This window comes from Chinchilla lanigera, unplaced genomic scaffold (assembly GCF_000276665.1).
Source record: "Chinchilla lanigera isolate Chin_1 unplaced genomic scaffold, ChiLan1.0 scaffold00058, whole genome shotgun sequence".
Lineage (NCBI taxonomy): Eukaryota > Metazoa > Chordata > Mammalia > Rodentia > Chinchillidae > Chinchilla > Chinchilla lanigera.
The window spans coordinates 9,631,236-9,648,407 of NW_004955459.1; the positions used below are offsets into that span (position 1 = coordinate 9,631,236).

At 45.3% G+C, this 17,172-nt stretch overlaps 1 protein-coding gene across 2 annotated transcripts in view; it reads right to left on the reverse strand.

The window, feature by feature from the left end:
• Positions 1-10,690: 10,690 nt before the first annotated feature.
• Positions 10,691-17,172, reverse strand: part of Epb41l5 (erythrocyte membrane protein band 4.1 like 5) — a 141,793-nt gene continuing 135,311 nt past the window's right edge. For both annotated transcript variants that reach the window (XM_005397658.2, XM_005397654.2), the window contains exon 25: positions 10,691-14,795. In XM_005397658.2, coding sequence (XP_005397715.1) covers positions 14,729-14,795 — 67 coding nt within the window. In that variant the 3' untranslated portion in view covers positions 10,691-14,728. The remainder of the gene's footprint in view (positions 14,796-17,172) is intronic.

Sequence of the window (17,172 nt, forward strand, 5' to 3'; positions counted from 1 at the left end):
AGAAGGATAACGACAAAAACAGACTGAAAGTGACCCGGGCCCCAGCACAGCACCTTCTGCCTCGCAGCCTCAGAGAGGCCCTTGGGATGCTCTTGCACACGCAGCAGCTGCCTGTGGGCTCTGCGGCCAGGCTGAACTTTGGCTGAAGGGCAGTGAGGTGGGGCAGGGCTGGCCTGGCTCCGGTGGCCATAAACATATACTAGGATGATTCGCAGTTGGTGCTCCCTCTGCTTCTGCAGGGAACATCTATGACTCACCGGGGGTCCCCAGAAAGGAGGGCTATACCTGGCCTCTCCGCCTTGCCCAGAGGTTCTGAGACTGAAACAGGGGCACTGGCCTAAAGGCTTGCCCTCTTCCCCCCTTGGGAGCCAGGTCCTGGGGCCCACTCACCACCCCTAGGACTCCTGAGGATCTCTCCTCTCCAAAATGAGGCCAATGACATACACGTTCTGTCCCAATAACCTCCTCAGATCCCACAGCCTTAGGACCAGTACCATCAACAGGGTCCTGGCCCCAAGGGCCTAGGCCTTGGAGGAGGCCACTGCGCTCTCTGGCCTGGGCAGGGCTGTCACTCTCTCTGGGCCTTTGATTGGGCCTGTCATTCCCAGGCTGAATAGGTCGGGTTCCTCATTCTAGGAAACTTCAGTGGCTTTCCTTATGACAGTGTTACTACTGCACAGCAAAAGCTTTCCACTACCAGGTAGGCCTGACTAGTGCGTGTGGTTATCAGGCCTGTATTCCTGAAATGTGCTGCCCACATGAACATAGCTTAAACCCAACGTTTAAACAAAATCTCAAGTTTGTGACTAACAGTCACACTTGTCATCTGCCCCAGGGAATATGCTAAAAAAGGACTGATGCCACTGATGGGTCTGTCTGTAGGCTGTGGGAAGGAAGCTCAGGGTTCCTGAGGCCCAGCAGTCCTTCCCTGTAAATCTCAAGCCCCGTAGCATCTTGGGAGTTTGGGAAAGAATGCGAGAGGGCTGGTGGCCTGGTGGCACAGGGAGGAGCTACAGGGGGAGGCCTGGGAGAGCAAGAGCAGGAGCTGGCTCCTTGGTGGCAGAGAGAATTGGAGACTAGGAAGGCAAAGTTCTGGGACGGGCTGCCTTGGCTGCATGAAGCCAGGGCACAGTGCCTGTGCTGAAGACCTGACCCGGGACCAGTGGCCACCTCCCAGGCTCAGCCGGGGGGAGCTTTCCCTTCCTAAAGGTGAGTCAACTCAGTCGGGCACATTGGCGCCAACACCCAACTCCATCACACAGTATTTTCTTACTTTCCCAGAGGGCACAGGGACCCATCAGGTCTTACTGCCGCAGATTCAGAGCTTGGCACAATAGTGCTGAGAGGGGCTGTCTTGGAGAGCACAGCCCAAACACTGTCCTCGGTGTTTTTGGGACCTGGGCACAGTGCCCAAGCCTGGGGAGATGAGTGAGGTGCAGGTGGTGCGAGACTTCAGGAGGCACCAGATCTGCCAGTGCAGCATGGGAACTGTGGATGCCAGACCAGCACCTCCCAGAGTCTGCCCTGAGCACCTCATCCCCTCAACTGAGATCCAAGCAGTCATCAGAGAGCATGCTGCGCCCAAAGCAAGGCAGCTCTGAGCGAGTTTTAGGGAAGCAGAGTTTTCTCTACTATCCCAGGGAGGAAATGATGGGGGGCCAGGGTGACAGCAGGCAGCTATTAGATGGTGGGAAGAGTCAGGCAGAGTCAAGGGCTCAGGACAAAAGCTATAGCACTGTTTGAGAAGGGGAGGGGAGAGTTAGTTAGCTCTGAGGTTAGCCCAAAGCAACTAGGCTTTCAAAGAGCTAGGCTTATGCTTCATGGCTCTGCCATGGCAAGCCTGGGCACATAATCCTATGATAAGTATCCGCTGTCTGCTGTAGACCAGGTGCTCATCATCTACCCTCAGCCCTCAAGTTTAGCTACTCTTTGAGTCTTAGTGAACAGCCCTGGTGGGTGGCTATGACTGAAGAGAAAACCCACCCATCATAGTGGGCACAGCGGGTGATGGGAGGACAGCATGATGATTCCTGGGAGAAGTCCCAGACAGGCGGGAAGAATAGCTCCTGAGTCTGGGGAAGTATACTGTTGCACAGGGTTTCCCAAATTCCGGCAGGCTCACCCCGGGGAAGTGTGAGATGGTGTGTGTCTTAGTTATTCTTTTCTCCTTGCTAAGACAAAATACCTGACACTCAAAATTAAGGAAGAAAAGGTTCATTTAGCTCATAGTTTGTGGAGGTTTTAGTCCATAATCAGCTGGCTCCAAGGCAGGGCGGCATGGCACAGGGGCAACACTTTAAGGCTTCAGAAGACAGTAAAAGCAATAAGGGAAAAAAGGAGGGGGCATGTCCTTCATACACCAGGATACAGAACTGCTGAGTTACTCAGTTAAACTTCTAGACCTCAAGTTGACCAATGTATCAACCGTAACAATCCACCCCTTGCCAATGTGGAAATCAGACACATTTTTTAAAACCAGCTTTTAGATACGAAGACATGCTTATTTTCTAACATTTTTACAACTTGAACATTAAGAACAGGTTTAACAATCCTTAAGAACTAGTATTAAGCCTATCCATATTATGTTACATTAGAACCATAACTTTTTGCCCCTGACCCCCCAAAGACTCATGCACATCCCTTTATGTAAAAGGCATTTAATCCATGTGCAAGAGTTGCCAAAGTCCTAACAGTTGCAGCATTGTTGAAAAGTCCGTTTTAAGTCTCCTCTGAGATTTAAGGCAAACTCTTAGTTTCAAGCCCCTGTACAAATGAAAAGTTAAATACTTTTAACATTCAACAGCACAAAATAAACATTTCCATTCCAAAAGTTACAAACAGGAATACAAAGGATTGGGACCAAAGCAAGCCCAAAATCCAGCAGAGCAAACATTAATGGTTTCATGTCCAGCAACTGAAGCAATCTGCAGCACATTGTGAGCTCTAAAGGACTTGTGTGAAACCATACACCTTGTATGGCACTTTTGGTAGTTACAGCTTTCACAGCTTTTTTTTGTTAGGCCTGCTTTGCTCCCTCCTTGCAGCTTTTCTTAGATGATATACGTTTTTGGCTTTTTTAAGCTTTTGGAGTCTCTGCTGCACTTTAGGCTTTTTAGTCACAGCTTTACACACTGCCCTCTCAGGGGTGCACTGCTGGGCCTCCCAGGCATTTTGAAATTGAGGTGGAAGCCTTTTTAACCCCATAACTTTTGCATTTTGTATGCACCTAAAACCAGCATCACATGGATGATGCCAAGGTCTGCTGTCAGCTGGAGCAGTAGCCAGGCTTTTTTCTCTTGGCTGTAGGGGTTGAGTGTCTGGATCACTGGGCACTCTGAACTTGATTTTGAGGAACAAATTTTTTATGCTGCCACCATTCTGGAATATGGTGCTCTGCAGCTTTCTTCTCAAAGCATTTTTTCACTTTTGCAGTTTGGAGGTTGTAAAGGGTGGAGACTTGCTGCTTTTAATTATGTCCTTAGGCCATTTTTTGATTCTCTTGTTTTTCCTCAGCAATTAAGATCTCCTCTTTTCTATCTTTACAGTCAACAGCTTTACTGGATCTTTCTTTCTGGCCAAACTCATAACATTTTAAATCATCCTGCTGGGCTTCTTGCTCTTTTTAAAATAAACCTGGCTAAAAGCCCCCAACAATAGCCATGCCACAGCCTCAACATTTAACTGCCTTGAAATTTCTTCTGCCAGATTAATTAGTCTATCACCCTTAATCTCCTTCTCAGGCAAAGTCTCTGGACACAAGAAAAATGCAAACTTTCTGCCAAGCCTTAACACACATCATCTGGACTCCAATAACCAATGCAGTCCTTTTTCCGAGCAGAAACCTCCCAAACTGGGTCTTTACTGGCAGGATTTTTATCAGCCTTCTGGTCTTCTGAGCTCGGACCAAAATCTCTGTACAGAACAGCCTAAGGTGTTTTAGCACTACTCTTTTAGGAAATCTCTCTGAACCTTTTAAAACTGTTTTTATAAGCCATTCCTACAGGCTCTTGAACCAAATTGTCATCTATAGTCACAGCAATGGCAGCACTCCTGGTACTAAATTCTGTCTTAGTTATTCTTTTCTTGTTGCTGAGACAAAATACCTGACACCCAAAATTAAAAAAGGAAAGGTTTATTTAGCTCACAGTTTGTGGAGGTTTTAGTCTATAATCAGCTGGCTCTAAGGCAGAGTGGCATAGCACAGGGACAACACTTTAAGGCATCAGAAGACAGTAAAAGCAAGAGAAAGAGGAGGGCATGTCCTTTACATCCCAGGATGTAGAACTGCTGAGTTACTCAGTTAAGCTTCTAGACCTCAAGTTGACACAATGTATCAACCATAACAGTGTGTTTGATGCTCAGAACACTTTTTATTTTACTGTGTTAGAAAAAAAAAATAATTAGAACTAAATGTGGTAGTCCACCCCTAATCTCAGCAATTTAGAAGGCTGAGGCAGAATTACAAATTCTAGGCCAACATGTACCTCACTAACACCCCATTTCTAATTCAAAGAAAGAAAAAGGACTGGGGTCTCAGCTCAGTGGTAGAGTGCTTGCCTATCATGTGCAACAAAGACTTGGGATCAATCCCAAATACAGACCAAAAAACAAAAAAAGGGAAAAAAAATATAACCCATTAAAACTGTGATTCACATTTTAAGATGAAGCTATGAAAAAGCAAGTTGATAAAATTTGTGATAGTGATTAACAGCATGACATATCCACTATGGTCTGGACATTTGGACTTTCCTGAGTGTAGTGTTCAAAGTCCCATGTTCCAGAAACCTGCAGTTCTGGGGCATTATGGCTGTTTGGTAAGTTGTGTATGGAAGCCTGAAGCTGGGAACTGCTGAATCCAGGCATTAGAGCTAAATGGACCTGTTCCAACCCTGGTCCAACACCTCCTACTGTAATAGCATGACTTGTGGGCTCTTGGTTAGCACCTCAACATCTGTAAGTAAGGAAATGTGATATAGCTTACAATCAAATGTTCCCCATAGACTCTTGGGTTCATAGGCAGGGCTTGTGAAAGGTGACTGGTTTATGAGAGCTGACTTGCAGTTTGGAGGCCAGGTGCAGTCAGAAAAAGTGGGTTGCTGCGGGAGTGGCCTGGAAGGGTTTATCTCCTTTCCTGGCTCCTTCCATGCTGTGCACTGTTTCTCCCTTGTGATGCCCCTCTGCTTTGCAGCCCTGCCTTGGAACAAACTATGGACTGAAATCTCTACAAACTTTGAGTCAAAATAAACATTTTTTTCTCCTCAAATTTGTGGTGTTGGGCTCTGTGTCTCAATGATGAGGAGAGGGACTAAGTGTGAGAGTTATTTTAGGTGCCAACTTGTACAAATTAAGGAATATCTAGAAACTTGGTAATGCCTTATTTGGGGTAAGTCCTTGAGGAAGTTTCCAGAGGAGGTTAGCCTATGCCTCTGAGAGGATGAGGTGAGGAAGAGCTGCCCTCAGTGTGGGCAGGCACCATCTGATCTGCCAGGGCCCAGAGATAGCCAACATAGAGGGCAAATTGGTGTCTTCCTCTGAGAGCTGGGACATGCTTACTTCCTGCCTTGGACACCAGCATGACAGGCCCTCCAGCCTTTGCACTCCAGAACTTACACTGGCACCTCTCCTTCCAGGTCCTCAGGTCCTCAGCCTCAGACCAAGACCTCCCTGGGTCTGAGGCCTTTGGACTTTCATTGAACCATGTTACCAGCATCCCAGGGGCTCCAGAGCCTGCAGACCACTTGTCGTGGGACTTCTCAGCAGACTCTCCTAATAAATTCTCTCATATATCTATACCCATATCCTCTTGGTTCTGTCTCTGGGGAATCCCAATACAGGAGGACAAGGGAAAACCTAAGTTAAGGAGCCAGCCAGGAACACATAAGAACATAGTGGGTGCTTAATCAATTCAGTGCTGAGTCAGTAATTTTTTTTTTTTTTTTTCTGTACTGGTAATCAAACTCAGGACCTTGTGCTTTCCAGGCAGGCACTGTCAATAAATATTTGAACACCAAAAGCATGTTAGGCAGGCTACAGAGTGCCTACATACAGCAGTATATGAGGGTAGAAGTAGAAAAATAGTAAAAAAAAAAAAAAAAAGTATCCCAGAGGGGAATAAACCAATAATGGGGTGCAGTGACTTACAACCTGAGCCCTAAACAAGGGGCCCTGGGGTCCAATAGAAAGAGGGAAGGCCCAGTAACGAATGAGGGAAAACCTTAGGAAATGCCGCACAGGTCATGGACAGAGTTTGGAGCAATGACAGCCACCAAGGGTGTTCAAGCTGAGGAAGATTAAGACTTTATTTTGGGTTACATTTTGGAAAGTGGATTGCTGGGAGATCAATAGCCAAGTAGTTGCAATAGCTCAAGACACACAGAGTGGGCTGAGTGGATCTGAAGAGAGAGATTTCAGACAGGTTCAGTGGGGTGTGAGGACTGACAGGAATCAAGGGCAGCAGGACAGTTTACTGCCAATTTTGCTGTGTACAGGAGTGGGGGCTTTGGCAGAACAACTTGAAGTTTGGATTTAGAAATGCTGAGTCTTGGATATTTGTGTAGAACCCAAATGGAGTGAGAGAAGGAGTCCAGGCCCAGAGGCAGGAGGAGATGGGAGGCACCAGCACGTGGGTGGACTTGAAGCCATGAGAGCTGCCCTCAAAGCCGTGGAGGTAAGGGAACGAGAACAGGGCTAATAGCAAGAATGAGGGGCCTCTGCCTCTGCCACTGCAGAGGAAAGCTGCTAACAAAGGAAACAGAAGTGTCCGACTGGCAGGAGAACCAGGAACATTTGGTGGCAAGCCATGTGCGGGACACACTACCACTGTAGCACAGAGACAATGTCCTGCCCTTGCCCCATACCCTGAACCCAGACACACCCTTGCGATCTGAACAACAAAGCAGCAGCAACAGGGACGCGTGCCACATCCAGGCAGAAGTGCAATGAGCACAAGCACAGTTCCTCACCCCTCCCTTCCCCCTGCCTCTGAGGTCATAGAAACAAGTGTCAGATCTCGGACTGGGGAGTCCTCTTGTCACTTGCAGTGGAAATGGTGGTGTGAAAAATAAACCTCATAAACAGAGCCATGCTATGGCCTGGGTACTGCTCTATCACCATCTTAAAATTCTCAGTAATTCTTGGATACGGTCTCCCATTTCTATTATGCAGCCAGTACTTGTAAGTCACTGAGATTTTCTGGGTCATTACTGCAGTGTGAGGGACCCTGTTCTAACTGATAAGCCAAGAAAAGTGGGGAAGCTGAGAAGAGAATGCCAAATGGCACCATGAGGCCCGACCAGGAAAGCCGGACAGGGCTGGTGGAGTTAGGACACAGACAACCTACTCCAAGAACTCCGTCTGTAGAGAGACTCCTATGAGACAAGAGGAAGGGAGTGAAGGTGGAGTGAGGGGGTAAAGGAAAATAATGGGAGGATGGGTATGATCAAAATATATGCATCTATAAACATACTACACTGAGACCCAATGCAGCGGTGCCTCAGCTCACGAACAGTTTGGTTTGCATACAGAAGTGCACTGGGTAGAATTTTGTTTTTATGAACTCTGCATTGGCTGACGAACATGACTGTGGCCATCATTCCTGCATGAACACAAACACGGACATCCTTTCTAGAATCATGGAACAAATTAAGTTTGTGAACCGAGGTCCTGCTATATTTTATAAAATTAATAAGCACTCATGAAAATACATGAAATAGAAAAGTACATCTGTGAAGAGAAAGGACAGAGAAGAAGCCAGAGGAAGATATAAGACAGAAGGAGCTCTATTTGGTAAATATTCATAAAGTTTTCAGTGCCAAAGTGAAGCAGTTTTTCAAGGCTAGTGTAAAGACATAGGAAAGATGGGGGCAGACCACAGAGCAAGTCCTCTCGGGAAGGAGGAGGGACAGGCCCCAGGCACAGGCTGCAGGGCAAGTGCTTCCTTTTAACTGAAGGAGGAGGCGGGGTGTGGTAGGTTGCAGATACAGGAAGGGCTGCTGAGAACACTCATGCCTGGGGCTCTCTGTTTTTATCTGTGAGGCAGATGGGAGGTCATCTGCTTAGTGTGAGGGATCCAGGAGATAGCAATGGATGGGTGGAGACTGTAGGAAACAGCTGCTGTGGAACCCTTGCAGGTGAGGTGACCAGGGGACTGTGACTAAAATTCTGCTAGGGCAGGTGCCTTTTCTTTGCAGCTGAGCAGGTGGCTAGAAATGGTGGCCAGATCTACCCCAAGAGAGATCACCAGATGGGTGAGAAGGAAACAAAAGAAGGAAGACTTCTTAGAGGCTACTAACACCACCATTAAAAATGGCAGCACCTAACACATTTCCTGGGTAACACCTTTCTAAAAATTTTCACTTTCAAGTCATTTACTCTTCACTGCGCCATGAGGTACTACTCTCATCACCATTTGAACAAGGACAAGGCAGAGGGACTGGCAGACAGAGTCCCAACAGGGCCCATTTGTTATGTTGTGATTCAAGAATAATTCACATTTAGTGGCTGGCTTAAAAATATTGTGTGCTTCCATATTCTAGGTGAGAACGCCTCTGTTTGTTAAGTTTCACTGAACACACATTTGTTGAGTATCTACTGCTTGCCAGAGCAGCAGAGAGCTGTGATTAGAGGTGTCTCTGTAGGAACAAAGCCTGACCGGACTGCAGCCATCTTGAGTTGTAAGCATCAAAATTGCCCCCGAGTAACCCTGGCTGGTTTTCCCCATTCCCCAGCATACTATAAACAAAGCCATTACAGTGGTATGTGGAGCTTTACAATGGACCCTGGTGCCAGACAGCACCAGGAATGTGGCTGATATCCTTGTTATACTAGCTTGAGATAAACCAGGACCATCTCAGCTTGGATGAAAGCTACTTTCATCCTAACTCTTGTATATGATCCTTTCTCTGAACCAAGCTGTGGGGATTCACTGGCCTTGCTGTTGCCCTCAACCATGCTTTTGAGTCCCCAGTAAAACTGCACTCTGTGTGATCCTGAATATGCTTGCCTATTTCTTTGGTCACCCGGCACCTTTGGCCTACAGTGGTCAGATCTTTCCTGTCAGATTTTCCTTGAACAGCTTCTCTGGTCTGTTCACTAAGCAGGTGCTGGTGCTCTGGAAGACAGAAGATTTAGGTTCCTGGCTCTAGCCATCTGGCCTAGGGCAACTTCCTGCCCTTCTCTGGTGCTGTTTCCTTATCTATACATTGAGGGATTGGGATGGGTAATCTAGAAGAGTCTATTTTTGCCCCACCACCATGATTTGCTAGCTTGGGAGAACATGCTACCTCTGAGCCTTGTCTGTTGCCCTTGACATCTGATGGACACAACCGTGTGGGCTGTGGAGGGCTAGCCAAAGCAGCGGGGCTCCCCTGTGTGGAGGACAAGGGCTACTCGCTGTTTCCCTCTGCCCTTCCTCGGAATGGAGTCTGGAATCTAAGCACAGTGGGGTGAATGCCTGCTGGGATGGGATGAGGACAGGGAGAGACCACCTGAGGCAGCCACCACCACCTTACCACCAGACCAACAGGAGTGCCTTTGCTCAGGCCTGGCCATGCCACCAACTTTACTGACAGGAAGTGTACCTTTAGCCCCTCCAGGCTTTTCTTGGTGTTGTCACAAGACTGCTTCCTGGGTGACATGCTGGGATGATCTGCGTGTTTTGGTCGCCTGTGTCACCCCCTTTCCTGTCAGCAAACCACAGCCTGGTCAGCTGCCCAGCGCCTGGACTCAGGATAGCAAACAGCATGGTTGAGACCAGAAGATGGTATCTGCATTCCCTCCCCTTTGTTTCTACTCCTCTTCCACCTTCCTGTGGGAACGGAGAGCAGGTGATTGTTCTGCTTGATGGCTTTTGGTACTTATTACCAAAATCTTCCTTTTAGGAGCACTCCCAGCATAGGCAACTGAACCCAGGGACCCACCCCACCGGCACAACACTGAAGAGAGAAGCTTTCAGGCCTGGTGCTGCCTCTCTCTGAGGCAGAAGAGAGAGGAGGGGAGAGGAAGGCAGACTCTTCTAAACTTCTTTCAGAAGACTTGTGAAGCCAGTAAGGTGATTGCTGTGCTCTGCCCAGGAGTCCTAAAAACGAGCTTGGCAGCACCGCTCCCTACAAGGGTGGCACGGTGCAAACTGAGTGGAAGCGGCTGGTGGGGAGAGGGAAGGAGCAGTAATAGCTGTCAGATGCTGTGACAGATACTTCATATGTGCATTCAGACGAAGGAGCTAATAAGGCAAGGTTTGGGAAGTGATCTATTGAAGGTCTCAAAAATATTCTGAGCTGGGCATGGTGGCGCAGCCTGTAATCCCAGCACTCGGGAGGCTGAGGTAGGAGGATCATTGCAAATTTGAGGCTAGTGTGGGCTACAAAGTGAGCTGAAGGCCAGCTGAATAGTGAGACCCTGTCTCAAAAACACACATACACACACACACACACAAATCTGTAATAGCACCTAGATTCCATGGGAAAACTTTTTCCTGTCCCACACTGCTCACTGAGATGACCACGGGCCTCCTGGAATATGGGTGTGGCCAACCAAGTTTCTGACATTTGAAAATGACTCCACTCTCAAAGTCACACCCTCAAATTCTGTGCCACTGCTTCACTCATCCCACACCTTTCTATTAATAGGGCCAACAATTTTGTTGGGCTCGCAGGTAGGTATCCCACACCCAAGAAACAGCTCAAACACCACGTGTCTCACAAAAGCTTTATTTGAATGAGGTCACATCTACACTTCTCATTTCAGTGTATAGACAACTCACAGTTTAGTGCTGTGATTCTAATACAAGTTATACAAAACCGGAACACACTGAATATAGTGCACTTGATAGAAAAATAAATTACAGTTTCAAAGCTACTGCAGAGCTTTACACATATAAAAAGTAAACAAAATAGTTAGTGAGGTCCTCATAACCAACCACTTATTGTGTCCAGATCTGAAGATAGGAAAGGGTTATGACACAAAAACACCTCTGATAAAGAGAAATCCTACAGAGTGACTGAATTATGGTCTCAAGCATGAGAAAGTAGGGGCTGACAGATCCGACCGCTGGACCTGGGGGAGAATCACAGCTCTACCAGTACGTTAACAACACACAGAATTCAGCTCAGGGAAAGCTTCCATAATACAAACCATATTCCTCATTCTGCGTGCTAATGTACAGGAAGTTTCCAACCATCCTCTGATCACTCAAGTATCAGTATTTACATTTTTGAGAGAAAAGAAAAGATAAATAACCGAGAATTATGCATTCTTCACTCTACACACTTATCCAAGTTTCGAAGCAACTACATGGTAAGATTAACCAGAAATTAGTGAGCTCTCAGAGATACAGAATCAACACCACAAACTGCACCCTGTCTGGCTGTGCCACTGGTGTGAGAGGATGCAACATCCAGATGGGCTGGGTGCCTCCAAGTGACAGATGACACTGCAGAGCCCATCTGAACCCCCACCTGTCTTCTAGGTATCCACTCTACAAAGCTGGAAATCAGGGACACGGATGCTTTGTAAATAAAACTTTAATGAACACAGCCACGTTCATGCGTATTGCTGTCCACGCTGCTTCTGTGCTGTGCCAGCAGAGCTGAGTGCTGAAGTATGTACTATCTCTAGCCTTTAGAGGACATGCATGTGACCTCCGTTGAGTGAGAAGATAAGAACTCTTTCTAAATCCTCACTCACAAAAATATCAAAGACTTTATGTGACTGGCAAATAATCCCATTACCAAAGATTCTAGAGGGACAGTGGAACTTTCAGGGCTTAGCTAAGAGAAGACAGAAATACAAGTTTTAGCTTGAATTGAGAAGCATGCTAGAGCAAGCGGTCTAGAAAAAGTCAAGGCTTTCATCTTTCATGTCCACAGGACCTCTGAGATTGTACAAAAGCAAATAAAAGCCAAAAAAGTTAGTAAAACTGTAAGAAGTACTTTTTCAAAAGAATTTTTCTTGACGTATGAAACTGTCAAGTACACAAGGAACCTACTCACTGCTGCTCAGCAGTCTCCCCAAGAGTGGGAGTGAAATAACTATGAGCCTCTCTTGTTAGAAAGGAGGTGCTGCAGACAAACCGAACTATGATGAACTCACTTGCTGAAAGAGAGTCCAGGCAGAAAGCCGCAATTTCTCATTCTGGTTTCTTTGGGGGTTTTTTTGTGTTTTTTGTTTTTGTACCAGGAATCGAACTCAGGATGTTGTACTTGCCAGGCAGGCACTTGTGCCACTGAGCTATATCCCCTGCCCGCAATTTCTCATCCTGTTTCAACTTCCATGACAGCCCTCTGTCCTCCTACCAGGACCTTCTGGCTGCTCCCTGTGCAAAGACAGTGGAGCAGCTTCTGCAACACTGTTTCCTGTGCACGAAACCATCAAGCAGGCCTGCAGTGTTCTCCGGCCCCTCCCACCTCAGCCCAGTGTCACCAGCTGCCTTCCTACCCAGTGTCTGCTCCAGCCTCTTCGCCAGCCTCCTCCACGGGTTCGCACATGCTTCCCTCTTCTCAGACAGACATTTCCCTTGCCTGCCCCCACAGCCACAGCGCTCCTCAGCCTTGCCTCTTCCCACCACTGCTGTTCTCAGGGGAACGGAACAGCATGAGCTAGTGTGGCAGCTCTGGGGACAACACTGGCAGCAGAGGTGACAGGAATCTTGTATCTGTCAGGTATCTAATCTATCAGGGATAATCCATCATTCATATTTACCATTTCATGTTTGGATACTGTACTTTTAGTGGAGATTCAAATGAAAGTTCCTATCAATATTTTGATTGGCAAGACTATAGGTACCCGAAGACAGAAAGGTGATGAAATATTTTCAGCTTAACTCCTAAATTTTGGAAAGTTTAAGATAAGCATCGTACTACCTTCTAAACTGGACGGGAAGTTCAGGTCTTCCAAGGCACAATGCCTTTAGCTGCTCTGCGGTTAGGAACACAACACTGACCCCTCAGGACACTCAGGGTTGTCAGGCACTGAAAAACTGATGCCCAGTTCAACACGTCCTGGGTCAGGTCAAGGTTCTATGTGCCACAGCTGCAAGAAAGCGTGTTTTACAGTATAACCAAGGGCTGCCGAGAGCAATCCAATGGAACTCACAAGCTTAGCATAATGGCTATGGGGAGGCAGCCAGTAAGAAGTGCCAACTTTTTCTCCTTTAGCAAAAATGTTTTGTGAAAAGTGCTTTCCCATCTATACAGCTCCCTGGGAAACAGTGCAAGATTAAAATTGCTGCGTTTCCAGTTTAATCCTACTGTGGTTCCCTCCACACATAAGTATGCTACAGGGAGCCCGAGATAGTTCAAACCATGAAATTTTTAAAGACCACATAACTGGATGCTCTTTTATACTGAGTAGTACAAATTAATGCTCAATCATATACACATTTCAGGGCAGAAAAATTAAAAAACAATTCCTAGGAGGTATAGTTTAACTCAGTCCTTGATGACTGATGACTTTCCCAACATAGTTTCCAGATCGTTTTTTCCCATAGCAACTGGGGCTTACTTCTTAGTCTACAGTTTGAAAGCTACATTAGTGTTATTTGTGAGTTTTCGGATTAACAGGTGGATATCTGTATACTCTTCTGTGATGCACAGGTATTGCTTTAACATCCACAAATTCTTGTACTGGCTAAAAGGGACGGAGGAAAACTTGAGAAGTCTTTTAACTAACCAAATCCCTACTGCAGGGTGACGTCTTTTAGTATGCGACACAGAATTTCACACATGGTAGGCATTTAAGAAACAAAATCCTGTCATCCTTATCCCTGTTCCCTACCTCTGTCTTGGTGTTTTTGTTTCTTCTTTCTTTCCAGTTTGAAAGCTCTCAATGTATTGGGCTTATATAGAAATGAAATGGAAGCTATGTCCACACAGGTACCGATGTGGAGTACTGCCTTTATTACTGAAGTCCAAAATGGCCTGCACACCTCACCTGGCTCAGGAGGGTAGGTGGATGCCCGGGGTCAATGCCTAGGGTCTCTTGATTAGGAATTTGCCCCGTCAGGCTGCAAAGTTAGTGTGGTACATGGGAATACTTCCTGTGGGACAGCAAAGCTGTAAAATTATATGATGGGACACTGATCGATCTGTTGTTCTCAATGTTTATGTGGCTAATTCACAGGAAGATAGCCACTTCATAAGAAGTCAAAAGTAGGGGGGACATTAAAAACCTTCTGTATTCTCAACTTCTCTTTAGTATTATACTAACTGTAAGAAGAACTGGCTCTAAATCTAGCTAGGTAGCATGTGCACCAATTTCTAAATTCCTGATTTACAATTAATGCATGGAAAAGTACAACTTCTTTAACATGCATTCAGATCAAGAATGCTTACCCTTATACTACAGAGGGAAACAGCAGTTGTGATGACTGCCAGCGGCAATCCGGTTATAAAGTCGTTCTAAACAGTTACAACCACTAGGTGGAGCCAAGAGTTTGAAGGAAAGTGCAGGGAAAGTAATCTCTTGATTCAGGAACTACAAACTCTAACGGAATTATAGAAAGTAAAAGACCAGATACCTTCCTCTAGGAAAGTACACAGGGTGATTAAATTCTTCCAGTTGGACGGAAAATGTAGCCTTTTAAAATGGAGTTGAAGTTAAATGCAGGTAGAGCTCTTTTACCAAATGCAAAGGACAGACTCCAGAATTCAACACATTCCAGCTGGAACAGATTCCAGGACGGACTGCTACAGAGTGCTGGGCATTCCAGTTACCAGCTGGGAGGAGCAGTCTCCTAGAGCTCAGTAGTCAGTAAACACTTCTGCTTCAAGACAGCGTCTTCAGCCAGAGCTGGTGCAGAACTAAAAAGAAGAGAGAATGGGTATTCAATGAAAAGGTCCGGGGTGGTGGGTGCAGAAGGGAACAGGACATGCTTGTTTCTACCAGCTCACATGGAGGTGTTGAGTAGATTACAGACCTAAATGGGTATGTGGTAACACCTAATGTAGTCAGTAAGATATTCTGCAGAAGGAAATTTTCTAGATAACTAATGGTTATTTTATTTTGAAATGTAAAATACCACAGTTCTGTGACCTGCTAGACTAGCACACGGCTGGAATCCCATCATAGTGGAAGAGTAAGGTAGGAGGTTTGTAAGTTCAAGGCCAGCCTGGGCAATTTAGTAAGACCCTGTCTCCAAATAAAAAACAAACAAAAATAATGAGTTAGGATGTAGCTTAATACAAAAGCCCTGGGGTCAATCCCTTAGTATCACCAAAAATGAAACACACACACACACGTAAAACCCTCAAAAGTTTCCTCTACTTCCTTGAATATGATATGCCTAATGTACAATTAACCATCTCTTCAAGTCAGAGAAATGAATATCAAGAATATTACTGTGCTGAGCATGACAGCAACATGCTCAGGAGATGGCAAAAGAAGTATAGTGCCCTGTGCTGCTTTACATAGTCCTAGATGGCTGTGCCCAAGTCCCTATACCAGTTAATTTATTTGTTAGAGCTCTGAGGAAAATGGAAAGACATGGCCTTTGCGTGAAGACCACAGGACTCTGCTATGGGTGAACTGCATGAGCTTATATGCAAGGATGTATCAATATCTAATTTGGTTTAATAAAAACTTAAAACAGTATAAAAGTACCTGATACAAAAAACACAATGTAAAGGCCAAAAGCACTTAAGAGATTCATAATTGAAATGCCAGTCATCTTCACTCTTACTACCCCACATGAGTAATTTCAACTGTTTTTTCTGGTAGTTTCTTTCACTTTCTAACCCCCCAGCTCCCAAACAGTGGTCCCTGGAATCTGTTAGAAATGCAAGTTCTTGGGCCACACCCCAGAAACACTGAATCAAGACACTGAATCAGGTGGGGCTGTTTTAACAAGTCTTTATCCAGAGATTCTGCTTCAGGAACAACACAAATTCTACTTGTTCTGAGTGATGTGTTCACCATGAAGGATAAACTTTCTCGTATCCCCATCGAGCCCCATAATCTTGCCTTCTTTTTAACACGGCTATCTGACTAATTTTGTTCATGTTAATATTCAGCATTTGCTAAAATTATGTAAAGATTTTTACAACTGGGTGTCAGTATATTATATTTCTTGTGTACAATTTTTGTTTGCTCTGGATTCAATAACCGACCCATTTTAAAAAATTATCCCTAGCTGGGCATGGGTGCATGCCTATAATCCCAGCACTCAGGAGGCTGAGGCAGAAGGATCACTGCAAGTTTGAGACCAGCTTTGGCTACAAAGTGAGCTCAAGGCCAGCCTGAACTACATAGTGAGACCCTGTTTCCACCCCCGCCACAAAAAAAAAATTATTCCTAGCATTTCAAGTAGAACTGTGAATCTCTTCTCAGTTTATTGAGTTGAGTGATGTAATTAAGAATCTGTTGTTACATTTTTATTTCTTGACAAAATCCTCCCTGGAACTCTTTATCCTCCTTTTTGAATCTGGACAGGATCTTTTCTAAACCTAATGGATGAACAGCTGCTGCTCAGGATTTCCTCTAGGTAAATCCCTGCCCCTTCTCTACTGTTTTCTTGGGTCCTATATTCCTTTTTACTTTTCTTTCTTTTGGGGGGAGAGGGGAATCACCTTGTTTTAACAGAATGTATCTTCAGTAGCTTTCTGACAAAGCCTGCTTGGAAAAAGTACATTTTACAGAACTGTATGTCTAAAACTATCTCTAGTCTAATGCCACATTTCACTGATAAGTTTTTCTGGATATAAAACTTTAGTGAAAAAAAAGAGTTCCCTCCGGAATTCTGAAGGTATTGCTCCTTTATTTTCTAGCTTTCAGTAACATCTGCTCCCATTTTGATGCCAATCCTTGCCAGGTGCTTTCATTTCCCCGTCACTGGAGCTTTATATTCTGTCTTCACTTTAATCTGAAGCTTCATGACGTTCCTTGAGCCTATTTTCATTCTTTGTGGGACATGCAGCAGGTCCCTTTAATCTAGATACTTAGGTCCTTACACTGTAGGAACTCTTGATTTCTGTCTTTGACAATCTCCTCACTTGCACTAACTAGTCTTCTTTCTGGACTTCCTAGGATTTATATACTGCACTTCATAGACTAATCTTCCAATTTTCTTAGCCTTTTCTCTCCCAGTTTTTACCTTTTTTCTAGTTTTGGGGAAATAGCTTTAACCTTTTTTTTTTTTTTTTTTTAGCTTTTTTTTTTTTTTTTTTTTTTTTTTTTTTTTTT